Raw genomic sequence first — 20,676 nt, 5'->3', positions numbered from 1 at the left:
CTAGTGTCAATTCTATTTTTTTTATTAAATATATTTAAATATTTTTAAAAAATTAAAAAAATATACCAACGTTAATAATCACTTTCTTAATTATATAAAAAAATTAAATATACAAACAATCATAATAAAAAGACAAAATAAGAAAATATATTAGCATTATTCTTAGTAAAAGAGTGGTTTTTAAATATTTTTAAAAAATTAAAAAAAAAATCAATACATTAATAATACTTCTTTAATTATTAAAAAAATTAAATAGAGTAACGGTAAAAACTAATGACCAAAATGAAAAGCGATACAAACATTATTTTTAGCAAAAACCTTCCCACTCGACACAACCCACACACCCTCCTAGGGGCGGGCAACGGGGCCCCGCCCCTGCTGTCTCGACCCGCTGCCGCCCCTCACCCATGTGGCGGGGCGGACCACCCCGTCTGCCAGATGCGGGGGCGGGGCCACCCGCCCTGCATCTGGCGCTCTGTCCAGGGGCGAGTGCTGGATGGGGGTGACACCCACCCTGCCTCGCCCATGTATATTATAATATATATATATAAACTACGCATGAAACGACATTGTTTCATGCGTAGGTTTTTTTTTTTTTAACCCAAGTATGAAACAACGTCGTTTCATGCCTGGGTTAATAACGAAATCCCCCCCTCCCCGATTCCCTCCCTCGCTCACTCTCAGACTCTTAGTTCTCTCTGTCTCTGCCTCCCAGTGACCCAGACCGCTGCTCGTCTCTCCCTCTCTCTGAGTTTCCGGCGCCGCACCTAGCTACCAGCGTCTCCTTCAACATCGCCATCGCACGACTCGCATCCGGTCCCTCTCTCTGCATCTCCGTCACCGAAGATCCGAAGATAAGAAACCCTATCCCATTTAATTTTTTTGTGATTTATATTTTTAATGGAGATTGGAGGAAGGATGGAGTTTATTGGAGATGGAGGATATGATTTTTGTGAATTGTGTGCTATGGAGCTTAGATTGTGCATGTGTTTTGGTTTGAAATTTGAATGAGTCTGTGACTCCGTGCATGTGAATTGTGTTTGTTTTCTCATTTCTGTAATTATTTCGGATTGGATTGGATTTGATTGTGTCTAAGACTCTAATTAATTCTGATTGGAACCTCTAAATTAATTTATGGCTCAAATCCGAAATCCTAAATTAATTTAGGAGATTCAAAAATTAAAACTCCTAAATTAATTTAGGGCTCAAATCCGAAACCCTAAATTAATTTAGGGGATTCAAAGATTGAAACCCCTTCAAAGATTTATTAGTTCTCTTAATTTGTATAATTGTAAACTATTTATTTTAGTATAGTGTCTTACTGCCTTAGTGATGAATATTACTTAATTATTTAATAGTTGAAACTTAATATCTACTTATCAAAAAAAAATTATTTGTTTTCTGTTTTTAAATTTATATTTTTTTTAATCTAAATAATGGGCTCAAAGTGGCCCAAAAATCGATTCTGGGCCATTTAGGGCCCAGAAAAATGTATTGGACCCAGTAAGGGATGCGGGGGTGCGGACGGGTGGGTAGGGGTGCTACCCGCATGATCGGGGCGGGGCATCCCCTCGCCCCCCAGTGGGGAAAAACATCCTGCCCCCATTATATTAAAAAAAAAAAAAATTTTGGTCTAAGACCAAAATTATAATATAATTTAAATAATAAATTAAAATTTATAAATATAAAAAAAATTTAAACTCATTAGAGTTAGATTTTGGATTGATTTGACCACTAAGTCCCACATTGCTTAAAGATGACTATTGTATTGCCTTGGCCTCCTATATAAAGATTGGCCTAGGAGGCCAAAGCAATCCAATGATTTGAATATAATTTTAAGTCTTTTATAAATTGTGTATATGTATATACAATATATTTATTTAATATATATAAATAAAAAATTTTTTTTAATGTGGGGCGGGGGCGAGGCCCCGCTGGGGTCATCCTGCCCCCCGCTATGCCCTCTCTATGCGGGGCGGGGCGGAAGCTGGGCGGGGCAGCGGGGGCGGGGGCAGGGCCCCGCTGCCCACCCCTACGGGTGGGGGTCCACCCGCGGGGGCGGGGTCCGAGGAAAAAAATCCCACCCCCGCATATGCGGGGGCAGGGGAGGGGTGGCCCCGCCCCGTAGGGGGCGGGTATCACCCCTACACCCTCCGCCTCAGCAACGACTATATTGTCTATTTTACCCCTATTTCAAACAGATGGTTGTCTTCTCCCAACTCATATTGTGCGCCTTCCTCCTTCGGTTTTCCTTCAATTCTCTAGCAGCTCCTTTCCATCAACCGCTTGACGCGATGGAAGAATCACTCGACAACTACAAGCACTTGAAGCAACAATAGAAATTGATGAAAACAACTGCACAGAAATCACAGAACAGAACACAACACAACACCACCGAAGCAAGTCAGGAGAAGCAGAAGCTTAAGACTTTGATGAACACAACATCACAAAAATTTGCAGTTAACCGATAAATAAGAGTAACTTTTTTTTTTACAACTAATCACTGCAAATAAAGTTGTTACATAGAGAAACCTAGGATTCATTCCTTAGATGCATCTGCGATATAAATTCTAGACTCTTAAATAACAAAAACTTTGAAGAAGGAATTTAAACTTCAGACACACTCTGGATTCGATTCAGAAAGTCCAGCAACAAAATTCCCTTCCAACATTACAAATATCGAAGAGAGATAGATAGAGAGGCTACGATTACTTCCATGTAAAACGAATGATGGATTCAATGTCTGTGGTCTTGTAATATTTCAAAAATGAGATTTCGCAAATAATTTGACCTGGAAAATTGAAATAATAATAATAACATTTAAAAAGAAGAATTAATCTACCAATTAGCTATCATTCACAACCTAACACCCGACACCCTATGTGGCAAACCAAGATCACTAACAAGTGAATCGGCTCTTGCCCCAACCCCCCCATCTCAGTCCCGCCTGAAGGAAGCACGTAACCCTCCCCTTCATCTCTAATCCCTCCATCTCAATAATGCCACACAATTGCCGTTGTCAATGATCGAACCGAGAGCAACGATGACAACTATTTTGAGAGTAAGGACGATGTGTTGCTGAGAGAGGATGACAAAGCTTATGGCTGGCCAAAATGGAGGCATGGCAGATTTGGGGCAACACGAGGCTGACAGGGAGGTGACGATCGGTAGTTTTTGTGGCTAACTCGATTATTTTCTTCATACGGTGGTGATCAACAGAATTTGAGATTTTCACGATTTTGCTTTGTTCGTCGAGAAAGAACAGGGGCATGTGGACGTGCCATGGTGGCTTGAGGTGGTTGCTTCCGTGGGTGGGGGGTGGCAAAAATCTCTCGACATTGATGCTTGGTGCAGCGACTGGATCTTCATGCCGGCCATTGTTTCGTACGACAGGAAGCTGAGGAAAAGCCATGGGGTGCAAAGTCGAGAAGGACTGAGGTTGGTTGAGCTATGATGGAGACTCATTGGATTCTCTTGAACGCAATGGCATTGCAGGAACGTGGTGGTGCATTAAGGAAAACAAATGAGCATGGTTCAACATGCAGAACTGGATGTAGTGTATAGCAAATTCGAAATGACCTCTTTCTTCTCCTCAAAACAAGCATTTCAACATTAAGGAGAAAAAAAAAAAAACACAAAACCCACATCAAATATGAAGTGTGAAGCAGTAAATAGTAACTGATCTATAACAAAACTCGTCCAACTAGTGGATTTAATTCAGGATAACTCCTAACGCATAATCAAACTCGAGATGTTTGAGTCTACAATTTCTTCCAAGTTGGCCCTTTGACCACTACACTGCATAGTTTTCAAAGGAATTTAATTTTTTTTAAAAAAATTAATTAACCACTCGAGTCAAGAAAATGTGTCTACAATTGACGCCATTTAGATGTACATTCCCAACCTACCAACTACTATGTAGTTACAGAAACTAACTAATAAGGCAGCAAAGGATAATAAAGCTCAAATGCTAAATAATGTTAAGAACAAAAATATGAACAATGAAATATGTGCGCATTAATATTTTGCACACTTCTCTACTCTAGTTGACCAATGACAATTGACATGGCAAGAATCCAAAAAACATAACGTTTTCTAGCCAATTGTAACTCAACAGCTCCCGATTCCTCAAAAGCATATAATTTTCATCCGCTGAATTTTGATTTGTTGGGTTGAAGTCTTTTAATCTCCAGAACTTTTATTGTTCTTGTCAAGCTGGACCAGTCGCTTTTATCTGCAAAACAGAGGAGATGCCATGCCGTCAACACACAATATGGACCAGTGACGTACAAGAGACCCACGTAACTACACCCAACATTTTGATCCACTTAGGTGTTATACAGAACTTGATAACAAACCTCCTTTCCCTCTGATAACTATCCATTCCCAACTCATTGTTTTCTAGATTCAATCGAGCCCAAAACATATTCAAATAAAAATTTCTTTTAAGGCCTCAATGTCCAATGTCCAATGTCCAAAGGGCTGAAGGAGCTGTAAGAACCTTGTGTGCTGTGTTTGGATATTGAGCTGAGTTCAGCTGAACTCAATTCTTTATGAATAGTAATGAATTGAGTAGTAGATGTAGTTATGTAGGGCCCATTTTCATTGAGTTTAAAATGTGTTTAGATGTTAAGATGAGTTTAATACTTTTTATGAGAAGCTAAAAAAGGTTGTGGGTCCAACGTATAAAGATGTGATAAGTTGAAAAGGATTGTGGATCCCACGTGTAAGAAGGTTTTGAGTTGAGATGAGTTTAATAATTTGAGAGTTGGGTGTTTGGATGTTAGACTCAATTTAAAATTAGACTGAACTCAGCTGAGTCTTGCAATCAAACGCACCATGGTTATGGCAAAAAGATCAAATAAATAGTAAGGAGCAGTGCAGGAGATGATCAATGCGAATTTTTTAAAATAAACTTGGGGGAAAAAAAAGTCCAACTGACATGTACATGGGAACTTTGAAGGCAGATTGCTAGCGCTGCCGGGTCCATCGCACCACATAAAACACAGGTCAGCCAAAGCCAAACCCTTCATTGGCTTCATGGATAGCAAGTAGCAGGCGTTCTTGAAGCTGTTCCTTGGAGGTATACTCGGGAAGATCCAGTTGATTAAAGCTGCAGCACAAAATGGGGAAAAATGAATTAGTTAGAGCAAGCCTTAAATGCATATACTGCGACTCCAAGCACTCAACTGGCTACAAAAGATGGTGTATATATCTTTTCACAGACCATGTATGAGCTGAGGGCAGCCGATCGGGAGCTCCATATGCCTTGTGAATCTGAAACCTTTGAGGGCCAGAGATGCCTTGTAAAGCCTTAAAACCCTCCAACGGGACCTGAATAATGGTAAATATACAGTTGCTTAAAGTCAAACGAACAATTCACAAGTACTACAAACAAATCCACACATGTTGCACTTCAAACTACCATCTCATCTATAGTGCACCAAATTACCTTCGATGTTCCAGTGACGAATTGCAGCAGTCTTGCCATGTCTTCCTTGTTAAAAGCCTGAACAACCTCCCAAAACCATTGAATAACAATAGATGCTGCTGTATAGCCAGTGTACTCTGTGTTGGCCTTCAAATCATCCACTGCAAAAGCAATGACACCGACCAGATACTTTTGAGTAAAGAAGAAACACACTGTAACTACTGAATAATTAATTGCATAGGAAAACCAACTTACAATCAATCTCTGGAAGTCCACTTATAAGTAGCTCGAGCTCCTTATCATTAAAAATAGAAATAAGGTCTTGAGTTACCAATTCATTGAAGCCCTCTAAAAAGGAATCAATTTGAGGACGGATGGCATTTGTCAAGATATGTCCAGCAACAAGGTCAACATACTCGTGCTTTGTCTCTTCTGTAACCCTTATGTTTCTTCCTCCAGGTTTAAGCTCGTAATCAGTAACCTTTTCAAAAGAACAAGCAAACAAAACCACAAAATATCTTCATATTAGATAACTTGATACGAACTTTGATGTCTTAAGAAAATCAGATTGAAAGCTCTGAAGATTTCTACAACAGCAAAGAAGCTTCAGGAATAGTCAAATTCCATACAATTTAAGCTAGAGATAATAACTTAATTTACATACCTCATTTTTCCCATAAAGGATATGCTTTTCCTCATCCGCATCCATGCTAAATGTCAGGTCAAGAATGTCATTCACATCATTCTGAAACATGTAAAATGAAGGAATTAATACAAAAATCAGCATTTCATGCAGAACAAGCCATAGCAAAACATCAGCAGAACCACAAGGGTTCAAAATAACAACAATAACGGGGAAAACACACTGACCTCTAACATCCACTTCAAATTCTTGTAGTAATCAGGATCAACTGCCTCTATATCATGGTAAGTCACCTTGGCATAAAGTATGTGCTTATAGAATGATCGAGTAAAATAAACATCCAAAAGTTGCCCGTCAAACAGTGCCTTTGCAACCTGAACAAATATTGAAAGAAAAATGTAAACAAAAAAACCTTCCAAGACTACATTGCAAAACATTTATGAAAATTTAAAACACAAAACCAGCCTCAGAACAGGTGTCTCAAACACATTACCACTCGGCCCACAAACTTGAAGTAAGAAAGATGTTCTGTCTGGTAGACAGAATTGGGGTTTGGCTGGAACGTTGCATTGTTTCCCACAGTAGTGAAAAGCAATGCCCCCTTGTCAAATATAACCCTTGACAGTAATTGATACCATTCTCTAGTCAGACCTCCAGCATCAATACCCTCTTCACCCTGAAACTGCACATTCAATCGTCCCTTTAGGTCCAGACTGGGACGCATCCGCAACTGATTGTATGAGTCCTCCAAAACATAAGCCCTCCGAACACTTATCCTCAATGGGCCAGAATGGTGCTGTTCAGGCTGCTGCCGGATTTTTGAACGGAAATAAGCTCGCTTATTGTCAAAATCGATTAGCCTTGGTGCCTTCAGCAGCATAGAAAGAGATTTCTCTAATAAACCTGGGTTCTGTCGAATAAAAGCATTCAATAGCCGGCGATGCTTCTCAGCAAACCTTGTAAATGTAACTCCACCATCAAACTTCTTCTGAGAATCCACACCGCACTTTGTGATTAAAAAGGCAGAACTCCTGGCAGATTCGTTGACTTCCCTTGCAGTTGTATTGGCATGATCTTGATGTGTGATGGACTGGTTTGCTTGTAGCTTTTCGCACAAAACAAAGAATGCCTCAATGAAGGGCAACAGTCTCTGGGTTCCAGGAGGAAGGGGAGATGAAGTCGTCGTGCCTTGGACACGCTCCCCAACATTTATATTTGACATAGTCTGAGAGAAGGAGCTTTGACCCAACTGTGTCTCAGTCACACTTATGCAATCACTCAACTCTTGCCACAAGGGCTCAAGTGCAACATTCAGCCTTTTCATAATAGCCTGTTCCTCCTGCTCTCCATCATTCTTGAATCCTGTACTCTCATTAACGCTAGATGAAGTGAGTAAGCTGAGTGCTTGTAGCACACGTAGGATTGCTGCACCAGCCATGGAACCAGCACTCAAACCCAGCATGTGTGTTTTCCGCAGAGTGACAAGCTCATTGACGGCAGAACTGCTCAATCCATGGGCTGATTCAGAAAGCTCTGAAATAAATAACTTTCGATGCGGTGCAACAACTGAGGCCAACTTCTTCAACACCTCACCAGCAAGCATATACACTTTATCTGAAAGCCTAACAAGAAATGGACAGGTTAGATACTCACTCATCTGAATCAAAATATGAAAGGCAGTTAAAAAAGGAGAGAACACTGCTGAGAGGACATAAATAAGATTGATATGCAAGAAATGGTACGTCCAAATAGTTGGAACCATCTCAGTAATAAAAGCCCTAGAGCAAGTATAAGCCTTGGTCCATCTGCATAGATTCTAGGATGTGCTTGGGTTGTTCCGTTCTTTTGCATACTTGACCATATTTTTTTTTGCATGGCCATATTTAAAGAGGGTTATACATGCTACAAGATAGTAGTAGTATGGTAACAGAACATCTAAACTATTCAGTAATAAAAATAAGAGCATTAATAGTACCCCTCACGACCAAGAAGATTGCACAGATTTCGGAGTTCAGATTGGGGCAATCGCAAAAAAATATTATACATATCAATGCTCCTCTTTCCATCTGAAGCCGTTGACTCAGCACCAGCATGTCTATCCTCTTGCTTAGACTCTGGTTCTGATAAAGGAGGATCTTTTTGGGCATCAACAGAAGCTTCATTGCCTGGCAAATCTTGGGGATTTTCTGTAGCCGCTTCAGATTGCGGCTGGTACTCTAATTTTGATGCTGCAGTATAAACAACTGCTTGAAGAAGGCCCATGACCTGAAGCATTTACAAAAATAAAAGTAAAAAAATCAAAATGTAAACTTTAAATCAAGATGGGCCCTCGGTTATTACATTTAATCATAAAAAAGCATGGATCAAGATAATGTATAATATATAATTAGAAAGCGCAAGATTGTGGCCCAAAACTATTTTGAAATCACTTGATCCAGATATCAGATATACCTGCTCGAGGTGAGCAGTGCTGCGCAGAAAAAGTGGTCGATTCAAAAGCTTCAAGAACAGTATCAACGGAGTATCCCCATCCAGAGAGCTCCACAAAGGCATTGATGAAAGTCCTTCCACAATTTTCTCCTTGCCTTTATCCTTCTTGGCTTCTGTACATATTGGACTCAGATGCTCTGGAACAAGTGAAGGATCAAAGTAGAATAACATATTGGCAACAGCAGAATGATTAGTAGCCAAGTATGTGAAAATCTCAAAAGTTCGACGCAAGACCAGTGGAGGAAGACCTGTAAAGGAGCAAATTTATGGTAGCATTAACAATAAATAAATAAGGAAATAAAAAATCGATATACAAACACAAAATTAAGCATATAGTTATATAGTAATATCAGATGAAAGTCTTACCATCCAACAACTGGGACCGACCATACACAACATTTGACTGACAGCCATATAGCCTCTGGGAGTTTATTGTTGCCAATTCACTGACTGAGCCCTCAGCCTCAGGCTTTATCATATCAAGCAAAAGACGAACTAGTATTGCTCTTGTAACACTATGTGCACAAAGGTTTAACAAGAGTCTCTGCAAGAGACCTTTGCCAAGGGGCTAGACACATGAGATAAAACAATTAAACAGTCATCAGAAAACAATACAAAGGTCACACAAATTATCTCATTGCCAAGCAAGTTCAAAAACCATAATTAGTCAGAATGTTTTTCCAGATATCCAAATATACTCTATTTGATTCTTGGGAATGTATACATTCTAAATTCTAGAGCAATTTTGCCCTCTTTCCCTATGAAATCTTGCCTTGCAGTTGTCCATGACAAGATTTATTCGTGAAGTCCAGATCAGTTCAGATTATAACTTTATCACAGAAAAAATCGTAATTCCTTCAACAGATCAACATAATATTTTGTTCATTATTTGAAACTACCTTCGAAGAGATGCTGACTACGATTCCTTCATATATATGAACTAATGTTTATTTTCAACTATCAGACTTTGTCTCTTATATACAGACTTTTGCAGGTAATCTGGTAAAGAAAAAACACAAATCATTTTCCAACTAAAGAGCTCAGATAGAACATGGTATTACCTGAGCTAATCGTAGGAGTCGGACAAGAGCTTTCAATGCATTTACATCCAGAAGTGGCTCACCTTCAATTTCCTTCACCTTCAAGCCATCTGCAATGGTGGAAGCTGTCCTCCGGCCTAGTGTAATTCCAACACCCCTGTCCATCACGGTCTGTCTGTCAAAACCCAACCCATTCCTCCGATTATTTAGCCTGTGGCTGCTTCCAAAAAGGCTGCGAGCTTGATAATGACTCATAACTCGGTCCCTTAACAATTGGGCTTCAGCGAGTAATGGAGAGGGCAAAGCAGACAGAACTGCTTCTGATGAAGTCAGAAGTACCTGAAACAGAAGCAAAAAACAAAGAATTGTCACAAATGAATAAGAAATACAAACAGTTATTGTTACTCAATATGTAACGAGAAGTAAAGTTGAAGATGCAAACCTCTTCACGCAAATCAGCAGGAAAAGTGGCAATGATTGAAGCATTATCCATGTCAACTGGTTGTCCTTCAGCCTGCTGTGACACCCTCTGAGCTTGTTGTTGTTGGGCCAAAACTTCTGCTTGAATATCAGGAGGAAGAGCAGCTAAAAACTCAGGATCAATATCTTCGGCAGAAGGCGGTGCATAAGTCGGAGGCTGAATAGGCTGAGCTTGCTGGGAAGCTAGTACTTCTGCCCGCAGATCTTCAGGAAGTGCGTCCAAGAAGGTGGGATCAATAGCATTAGCACCAGGCACCTCACTATTCATACTAGTCTGCTCAGCCAGACTAGAGTCAAGAGCAACCAGGGTATTTTGTCTTGACAAAGGCTCATCTGTAACATCAAGCACAGGTTGCTCAGATTGATTTCCTCCAGCATCAATATTATTCATATCGACATCAATACTTGCGAGGACGGGAGATGCATGACAATCTTCAGAATTAGGCATTGGCAAACCAGAAACTGCTAAACCATGATTACTGGCCTGTTCATCAGTTCTTGAAGATCCATCACAATCGGATGCCTGAAGTAGCACATTATGGAAACTCGCAGGAGCTTCAGAACCCCCATCACATTGTGAATCATCATGAAAGTCGGTTGATGAGTTGACAAACTCTGGCATTGTCCCTACCTGCTCATCAGCATTGCCATTTCCTTCACCAATTTCCATGTTGTCATGCCCATTTGGTGTGGTGTTAAGTGAAAATGGTTGGATCAGCATAGGCTCAAGTGCCTGTAAACATTCAACTGCATGAATGGATTCTGAATTAACTTGCTCTCCACAGGTTACACTCTCAACCACGGGGTTAAGCGTGGTTTCATCACCATTTTCTTGATGCTGCCCTTCGCTTTGTTGACTGTTAGTGTTAGCACCCTCCACTGCTACCGGATCACTATTGGATGGAGGGGCATCTGGTTGCTTCTCCTGCACTTCAGAATTTTGGGACTGCCTTTCATCAGTACCGTTGGGAGGAGCTACACTGCGCAATTGAGAAATGAAATGTTCCTCTACCGCCTGTGCAATAGCAGCAGCTTGAGCACCAGCTTGTGGCTGGCCATCATCAGTCCACCGACCATCACCAGGGCCTCTTCGTCCTGGTAACTGCAAGGAGTCCATGCCTACAGAATAATCAGTCAAAGGTGGGGGTGCTGCCCCACCCAAACGGTCACCAAAGAGACTGCTTGGAACATTATCAAATGGAAGAACAGGAGCATCAAACATGTAGAAATGAGCAATGTCAAAACTCCCAGACGACAGAGCTTCCACATCTCTGGACGAATTCCCACCTGATGACCACATTGAAACCAGGTCCCCTGACTGGGATGGTCTTAAAAGAAGGGGATGCTGAAAACCATTCACTTCTGCAACAGATCGCTCAAAGGAAGACCTACCACCTGTTTGACGGCGGCGCTCAAATCCTAAAGGCCTCCGAAGACCAAAAAGGTCATCCACATTAACTCCTTCGAAAGGTTCAGCTGCAACATCAATTAGACCACCTGCAGACCCAGGTTGCCCAAGTACCTGCAAATGATCTAACCCATCAAGGGCTTCCCTCCATCTTACCTCTATGACGCGATTCTCATGAAAATCATCATCCTCTTCATCAATCATCTCATCATTATAGTCATCTCCCAAGCCCGCATCATCATGGTCTTCCACATCCGTATCAGCAAGAGACATCATGCCCCCACCATCTTCCGCTATATCCTCATCCTCATCCTCAACCTCATCATCCTCATCATCATCACCCATGTCATCGTCCTCATCACCCATATCTTCATCAGCTCTGTTCTCAACACGAAAATTTATATCAATTTGGTCAGTGTTGTGCAAAACACCACCCTCTTCCATCTCTTCACGCATAAAATCTATCCCAAGCTCCACAGGTGGATTGGTAACCGTTGTATCCTCCACTTCTATTCTCATATCTTGCTCTACAGACTCATTAGGATTCGCATCATGGTTACCTTCATTTTGAGAAGCTCCTTGATTCTGTTGTTCATTCTCCTCTGCAACTCTGGCTTCCTCTTGTCTGTTTGTATTTTGATTATGCTCCACAGTATGAGCAGCTGATGGTGCAGTTGACTGATCATCAGGTCTTCCACTTAAACCCATGGGTTTTTTTTTGTTCGTACCATCAGATTTAAAAATTTGTTCACTAGCATTAGCAGCCCTCGTTAAACATTCCAAGGCCTTAAGTATAAGATTCACAATTTTAGGAGCATCAGGATGGTCCAAATCAATCACTTGAAGAATGCTAGTCAAGCATTGAACCATTCCTCCATCTATCATGTTTTTTGCTATGTCAGGTGAGCATCCAGAACTGCTAGGCAAGTTACTGGATGTTGAGTTTTTTGACAAAATAGAATACACCAAATCAACAAAAGCACAGACCTTCTTATCTGGCAATAAAATGCTCTTGGTAGAATTGCTCTCTAAGTTTGAAAATGAGAATAAGGATTTCACAAGTTCACCAATTACTCGCCTACGACCTTCACTAGATCGACCACACAGAACAACCATAAACCATGAAGCTTTTTCAGACAACTTGCCTCTCCATTCATCAGGTCCTGCAGATTTATCAATAGAAAGTGGAAGTAACCGATGTAAAATATGATGAATTACTCCCCCCTCATTTCCAGGACCATCCAGAGGATTAGATCCCCGGAGTTGACACAATTCCAGATCCCGCTTAAGTATAACTCCAACTGCATGTACATACATCAGAAGAATGTCACTTAATAACTTGAGGACAAAAGTCACCTTAGCAAGTCCTGCAGATCTTTCGGAATCGGACTCTAATTTCATTGTCTCATCAACCTTCGATTTACCCTTCACCTTTGTAGCAGGTTCATCAACCTCCATAGAAGATAAGTTATTCACATTACCTTCATGGCTTTTCGCTGAAGGGTATTTTAAGACTATATCAAGAAGTTGATCCATTACTTGAGTGAGATTGGCAGGGATCTTTTTGTGGCCCTTAGAGCATTTCCCTGATCCATCATGAATTTTATTTTCAGAAATCCGGACACATTCATTGGAAGATAATCCAGCTTCAACAAAAGATGTCTTTGATTTGTCCTTTTCCTTCTCTTTTTCCTTAGATAACACAACAAAGGTCCTACCTGCAGATGTCTCCAACTGGCAAACAGCACCACAGGCTTTCATGAAAACCACAGGATCCCTGGAGATAACAGGTGCCATTGATGTCAAAAAAGTCCGCACAGACACACGCCCAGCATGCCCGTTTCCAGTCAAAGTTTGTCGTATCTCTAATTCCATAGCTGTTTGCAGTGTTTGAGGATCTTCAAGGAGATGTCTCACAATAGCAGATGCAACAGTGTCATATCCAGGGAAAAAACTACTTCTTGGAAGACTAAAAAGAGCAGCCAAACCTCCATTTTCAAGGAACTGCAAAGCTAGAGAGTGTGTTTTTGTCAACCGAGCACATAATTGTAGAACAGCCTGCATGATCACAGCTGGGACATGCTGTTTTATCAAGTCACAAACAACTAGCAGCACCTTATGACTCTCTTCAGCAGTCAAATATCCAGTCGCCCTCCCCAATATTTTTTCAAATGCTGTACCAGAGTCTTTCACAGGGGCATTTGAAGCTGGCTTTTTCTCTTGAACTGATGTAGGAACTGAAAAGGAAGCAAGATCTCCAGACGAATCCAGCAGAGACCCTGCTGGAGTTCCTTCCATACTTTCAGAACAAAATTTGGGACGGGACTGCAGCATGTTATCCAATATAAGCAGTAAAGCACTAATACACCTTGGGACCAGAAGCTCGTTTCCTGACTCATTTCTAGCCTTAAAATTGATCAATATATCTACTGCAGCAGGTACAATACCACTCTCTGCAGCAATTCCTCGTGTATTTCCATCCTCAAACAGAAGTAATGTTATAATATGTGATAACATGCTCAGTGCACCAGTATCCTTTGAAAAATCCAAAGGGCAAAGCTTCAGCTGCTGAATAAGATAAGATGCCACTCTTGGACGATCTTCTCCTTTGTTCCGATTGCAAAGCGTAACAAACAAATCTGTTAATGGAAATGCCAATGTATCACTGCTCTGAAATAGTTTCACTGATGCCACAAGAATATCATCAACAGGGGGTGCCTTCATCTGCCCATTTTCCGTCAGTACGTCTATTGACTTGTCAACATTATCAACTTTAGATGTTTCTGATGAACTTCCCAGGGACAGTGCAAGTGCCCGAGCTAGTTCATCATCCTCCTGTACAGGATCCTCAGCATGACTAAACAGCCATTCCATGGCCATTTCAACACTATTTGTTTCCACTCGTCTTAGTGCTTCCTCTGCTCTTGCTCTTGTAAAACCCATCTCAACAATTGTGGCAATAGTAGCTTCATCAGGAGGTGGGGGAATGAATCTCTGGCCGGTAGTCCCTGCAATGCCACTGCGATTTTGTTTCACATCTCCCACACCAGAGTACACATGTGTAACAAGTGAAAGAATGGAAGCAATGAAACCCAGACTACAACCAGGAAACCTGGGGTGGTTCCAGATAGGAAGTATAACATCAAGAACCTGAGATTGCAGCATACGGACAAATACTTCAGGGTCCCTTGGAACCGGAAATAGCCCAATAGAAAGACCAACAGCAACCGGCTGAACAAGAAGCTGTGCTTGGGATGCAGAGTTTGGAGGTAGTAGTAAAGAAGAATTAACAAAATACTCAAGCACCCGGCAATAGCTCTGTAACGTATCAAGTAGCCATGCACTATGAGACAATTTACTTACTTCACCCGCCTTTTCATTCTCAATACCTGATGTGGGGATAGAGTGTGGCATTGTCCACAACAACTGACTTGTGGCTTCAAATGTTGTCAGTAGCTCCTTAAAGGTACCGTGAACATAAAAATTATTGACCATTGCAGTATAACAAGTACGTCGCCTGCTGTCAAATGTTATTGATGCCATGTCATCCACAACCTTTCCAAGGTATCGACATTTCACTGATAATGACATGTCAAGCCCCACAGAAGTAGAATTCCCAGAGAAACTAAGAGCCTCAAAAAAAACTTTAGCCAGTCCAGTTCCAAGAGCCTTTGAAGCAGAACTCAACGACCCTGAGTCAGCTCTACGACGGTTTGGTGATGTGAATCCCTTGACAAGAGCTGTGAAGAAAGAGCGCAACGTTGAAGCAAGCTTGTTAAGAATTTCCAAAACAAGAACATCGGGACTTTTCTTTTTCAAGTCTTGGGAAGATGTCTCCGGTACATTAGACGGAACTTCAGAATCAATGTTCAAAGCCTCCAGATGCCTGCCTGTTCTTCCCCGAATGCGTGTCAACCCATGTCGACTACGACGGTGCAAACCTTCACCAGAACGAACAACTGATAGAAAATCCCTGTCACCAGCCCATAGAGATTGAGAACCATTCCTGAGGGAAACAGGGTTCATGTATCTCACCACTGGAATGTTTAAATCATCATCACTCTCTCTTCCAATAGCATTAGATGGAGCTGCCTCTGAACTCTCAGGTACTTGATCAGCATTCTTCTTCTCATCCACCTTGGAGTCATTACATAAAGAAATTTGCCAGATTATTTCCCTGTATGCGCTCCCAAGATCTCTCAATACATCAGCATCTGCAGTGCCAAGCTCTGAGACCACACTAGTAGTCCCCTTCAGCAAAAAATTAGATAGGGACAGAATGCCTTCAAGACTGCAAAGATATCTCAAAACCTTATTTTGCAATGCAGATTCAACTATGGCAAGCTGAGTCCCTCCAACTGAAGCTAGGAATTCATTTGTTGATTTCAGATGCTCCCTCAGAAATGAGCATACTTCCCGAGCAAGAGAAGCTGAATGCTGTGGTGAGAAGTTCTTAAAGGCAACGGAGATATTCTGACCAACAGACACTGCCAGAGGCATTAAAGGCAAAGTAAATAACTGCAGAACAGCTTCAATCCCCTTCTTCTCTACAAATATACGACATGTATCGGCATTCTGCAGTATTGTTTCCAGAAGTCGAGCAACATTGCTCACACAGTCAGACAGGAATGACTCAATATTAACTATTGAGGAATCAGCAGATGGCTCGGTGGTCTGGTCTGAATTATCTATCTTGGATATTTCCCTATCATCTGAAAGAACCAAGTTCCTCTCTTCACCATCAGTTTCCATGGGAACAGGAGTAGAAGAGCATGAAGGATCAGTTGACAAGTGAGAAGCATCAACCCCAGATCCAATTCTCAATATGGCATTCAAGATCTCAATCAACATATCCACTCCAGGCCCGCGCAATGAAGAAGCATGGCGCATTAGTTCATCCAGTCCACTAGACAAGGATACAGAGGTGTCACTAGTGAGGGCACGCAAATACATTCTTGAAGTAAATATTTTCACGAAACACCTCAAAGCATTGCGATCTTTAACGGACTGAAGGCCATTATTGTTTAGGCACAAAGCATCCAAACACTGAGGTATGCATGTTATGGCATCAGATGAGCATAGAACACCATCCATTATAGCATCCAAGAAGGCAGAAGGAAGACCAGCTGCATCTAAGACAGGAAAACAAGTGGGATCTTTGTGAATCAAATCACTCATGACAGTAGCTGCAAGTGAAAACACCCCACCACCAAAATCTTTTGCCCTTTGAAAAATTATGCGTAAGCAACAAGGCAAACTCTCCTCTGAGCTATAAACACGTGTGGTATTTCCAGGGGCATAAGTTCCAAGGGATATAGCACGCAGTAAAGCTTTTGTCAGCAATCGCCTGTGATACGAAACTAATGCTTCAGAATACAGAGGCTGCATATCATCTAGCTGATTGGAGGCACCTGCAACCACTTGCTTACTCCTCGCACCACAATCAGAACTTTCACCTGGTTGCTTTGAACCATTTTCTATGCGTGACACTTCCACCTTCAGACGAGAGATGGTATCATCCAAACCACCCAAGTCTCTGAACAATGCAGCAGCTGGATTGCTGTAATCCATAAAAGCTTCTAGAATGTGCACAGCTGTGCTTACCAAATGCAAGTGTTGCGGATTTGTATCTTTAAGGAGGGGTAGAAGAGTAGGAATAAATCCTGCTTCACGCATGGCTGAGCAACCTGAAGAAGATGAAACCAAAACAGTGACAAGGGATAACAGTGCCTCAGCAAAAACTACAGACCACTTCGAGGCATCACTAATAACGGAGTCAATGGCCTTTTGCATTAGGCTGGATAGGATTCCACGGTGACCACCAGATGTGACAACAGTCAACACAGAAGGCTGACGAGACCTATCTTGACAAAGAGCAACCAAAGAAAGCAGGCATAGAATTCGAATCTTCTCAGGAACTGCATCTTCATAGCTTAACAATGACACTAACTCATTGACAAACTCAGGCTCGGTGTTAAAGAAAGATACTAGGTCATCTGCATCACCACTTGCTTGAACAAGAACTATGAAGGCATACAAACGGATGCAGGTATACTGCTGCCGAGAAGCTAAAGAGCCAAAAGCCCTTGCAAACCGCAATCTTGTCAATAGAGAAAATCTTAAACTGGTGGGTACTTTGTATTCTGCAACTAAATTGCTTAAGAGCTCTAGATCAGTCTCTAGGCGACTATTGATGTCAGGTAGATGAATGATTTGTAAACCCTGCATTGAATGTTCTGCAGCAGGGAGTTCGCAGGACAACTCACTGGAAGCATAGAATTCAAAATGCATGGTGCAACCCAACTCATAGGCAATAGGGTCACAACCATCCTGTACAGCAGTCGCAATCAACCCAAGCCCCTCTTCCTTTCCACCCCAACCTTGTGCAAGAGCAAATAACTTTGAGCTCATAGAAGCATCTCTAATGGAGTATTTGCCAATTGTTTTTTTCAAAAAAGCAGCCAAAGTCTGTAGGCATGCCTCAACAACATCCGGATCAGTGGAAGCAAGCAGTAAACAAAGATGCTGCTGCAATTGCATACAAGCCAAAAGCATAAAAATTTATCAGAGGTAAAATGAGAACAAATCTTTAAAACTCAAAACAACCTAATCAAAACAGTTACTACCAACAAAGAATATGTTTTTTTTTATAAGTAAAAATTTATTAATGCCAATATGCGTAGCCAAGTACACTAGATGTATACAAGAGAAAACAACTAGTTGAGGTGCCAAAAAAAAAAAGATAAACCCATCTAGGAAAATGAACCTAACAAAGCCCTAGCCCTAGCCCAAAGATGCACCTGCCCCAAACCACCACCATTGCACCAATGCCTATCCCACCAAACCAGATTTTGCCCATACACCAAGCCACTGTAAATTCCCCAACACACTCCTCAATACTTGTAAACTCCGAACGGCCTACTAAAAATATACAATTGATTATGTCTTCCCTCTGGTCCTCCCTCGACTTGAACTACCTCCCTTATTATCATAGTTGAGCATACTAATAATTTGTATTGCATATTCTTCCACCCGGTAATAATAAAAAAAAAAAAAAAAAAAGTATATTATAAGTATATTTCTGAAACAGAAATCTAACTTTACCTCATAAGAACTATAGAAGTGCTTATTTGTGCAATTCTCCAAAATTATTCTTATAACACGAAGAATTTGAACAACAGCTTCTTTTGGGAAAGGAGGATCAGAGTCCAGAAAATTATCCTCAACCTGCAAATCCTTCCTTGATTTTATGTGCTTCTCAAAAACTGAATCAAAATGATTAAAAAGATCCACCCAATGATGGAAGTCTCCCTGCACCACCAAAATACACATAAAATCAAACCACACAGAAGCAACTGCAGCATTTAACATGTAAGGTGAAAAAAGGCACCTTATCAAACTCCCAAATGAAACTTTTGAGGGGTTCTTCAATATCCTCGAGTGGAACAGCGGTAACACTATCGATGAAGGATCTAATTCTTGGAGGCTGAAACAAATAATCAGGCAACCATGGTTAGTTTTTAGCCATCACTGTCATACTGGACAGCATATCAATATCTCACTCAGTCAAAAATGTAAAAAAAATTAATCGAACAAAAGCAATCTGTGAAGTACATAGCCCTGTGCTAATAGTTGCCTACCTCTAATAATGGTTCCACGATATCAACATTTAAAGTCACAAGACTAACACTACCAGATATCCTAAAAGGCTTTCCAAAACCAAAGACTAAAATGCACAAAACTCTCACTACCAAATTTCCTGCAAGGCTTGTCTACGATCAATTACTGAGAGGTAATAATGGCCACATTTCTAGCAAAACAGTTCCAGATAAGCATGAACAACTCGCCCATCATGGAATATAAATTGCTGCCTGGTATGATTTACTTCGTATTTGAAATTGGAAAATTTGAAATCATGGACCTTATTTATTCAGACGTAAGAAAAATAAACAAGCGGCACTCTATTGAGATCAACAGTAGAATGAAATTGAAAGGCAACTATTTGAAACACTTGTTTAACATTGTTTTCCCTTCGGCTAAATACACTGTAGATTTACAATTCAAAGGCACCATAGAATAAACCCAAAAGAGTCCCGTGTACTTGGGCTATGCCTACTTTTCTCATCAATAAATTTCTTCTTTACTAATTATTACAAAAAAAAAACACACGATGTTATTCTAGAAAACATAACTTCTTTCTCTGGATTTCTGAGTAACCAAATAGAGCATCATACACATAATACAGATATAAATACAAACAATGATGGAAGCACTACAACGGGAATCTTTAACCATCTAAGTCACGCCCACAGCAGGCATAAAAGAAGACCATGGCAAAACAATCATTTTGCATAAACGCCAATAACAACACTCATTGTAGTGCAACGTCTCAGAAAATCCATATATATAACCGAAAGAGATGAAGCAAAAAAAAAATTATAGAGGTATAAATTTAGGCAATCAAAAATTGTTCTATTAGTGTATATGCTGACCACTTCTAGTGCCCTCCTTCGCTTCAACTTCATCTTGGAATTGAAAGCATTTCACGAATCCAACCCGCTTCGAGAAACCGATCAAATCCCCCCAAGAAAAGGAGAATCGACCGGATAATCAAAGACTGTATAGTGTTAAAAAAACGTAGGGTTTTCTGTACTATTCACGAGAATTGGATCCTGCGGCTATCATTACGACGAATAATCAGCTAGAACCGGAACAAAAACGTAGACAATTCGAGGATTTTGCAGACAGGGATTAGGGTTTTGATGGGATCAAAAGAGAGGGAGAGAGTTGGAGAAGAATTCCTGCTGAGAAACCAAGTGTTCTCTACGCGTGTATATTGTATGTGTGTCTCTCTCTCTCAATATATATATATATATATATAGGGGAAGAGGAAGAGGAGAGAAATGGAACAGAGATATTCGGGGAAATGAAATATCCAATAAATAGTTTTAAATAATCTCTTTAATTTTTAAAACTTTCAAATATAAATGATAAATCAATAAACCTGTTCCATAATTAAAGAAAAATTCTTTTCATCATTATTTATCATTTCACATCTCATATTTTATAAAAAATATCTCACATCTTATAAAAAAATTATAAATATATAAATATAGAGTAATGCTACATATAGTAGTGAAATGTACAAATGTCGTACAGTCATTTTAAAAAATAGTAAGATCCA

At 40.6% G+C, this 20,676-nt stretch overlaps 1 protein-coding gene across 3 annotated transcripts; it reads right to left on the bottom strand.

Moving 5' to 3' along the window:
* Positions 1-3,939: 3,939 nt before the first annotated feature.
* On the bottom strand, positions 3,940-20,318 carry LOC108985410 (E3 ubiquitin-protein ligase UPL1-like). Of its 3 annotated transcripts, XR_004799526.1 has the most exons (16): positions 19,985-20,318; positions 18,883-18,978; positions 18,597-18,803; positions 10,047-18,020; positions 9,626-9,943; positions 8,931-9,132; positions 8,526-8,812; positions 8,050-8,339; positions 6,568-7,696; positions 6,302-6,448; positions 6,096-6,176; positions 5,687-5,912; positions 5,453-5,592; positions 5,228-5,334; positions 4,949-5,113; positions 3,940-4,234 (listed from the first exon to the last, which is right to left on the bottom strand). XR_004799526.1 is itself a non-coding variant. In XM_035687180.1 (15 exons), the coding sequence occupies exons 1-15, from the start codon at positions 20,015-20,017 to the stop codon at positions 5,011-5,013; spliced, it is 11,340 nt and encodes a 3,779-aa protein (XP_035543073.1). In that variant the 5' UTR covers positions 20,018-20,318; the 3' UTR covers positions 4,943-5,010. The 3 variants fall into 3 exon arrangements, 2 of the variants coding, with proteins under 2 accessions (XP_035543073.1, XP_035543074.1); XM_035687180.1 differs by lacking the exon at positions 3,940-4,234 and having other exon boundaries at positions 4,943-5,113; XM_035687181.1 differs by lacking the exon at positions 3,940-4,234 and having other exon boundaries at positions 4,943-5,113; positions 10,047-18,017.
* Between the last annotated feature and the right edge of the window lie 358 nt (positions 20,319-20,676).

The sequence above is a fragment of the Juglans regia genome, chromosome 2 (assembly GCF_001411555.2).
Source record: "Juglans regia cultivar Chandler chromosome 2, Walnut 2.0, whole genome shotgun sequence".
Taxonomy (NCBI): Eukaryota; Viridiplantae; Streptophyta; class Magnoliopsida; order Fagales; family Juglandaceae; genus Juglans; species Juglans regia.
Note: the sequence above shows the minus strand (reverse complement) of the source record. Positions and strands in the feature narration are given on the sequence as shown.

What these genes read in the sequence shown, in the direction of transcription:
- LOC108985410 (XM_035687180.1), bottom strand. Translation starts at nt 20,017, where the DNA reads ATGAAGTTGAAGCGAAGGAGGGCACTAGAAGTG. An exon ending in AATCTTCTTGGTCGTGAGGG is followed by an intron (nt 7,697 to 8,049) that starts GTACTATTAATG and finishes ATTTCTTGTTAG; the next exon opens with GCTTTCAGATAAAGTGTATA. An exon ending in TCGTCACTGGAACATCGAAG is followed by an intron (nt 5,335 to 5,452) that starts GTAATTTGGTGC and finishes ACCATTATTCAG; the next exon opens with GTCCCGTTGGAGGGTTTTAA.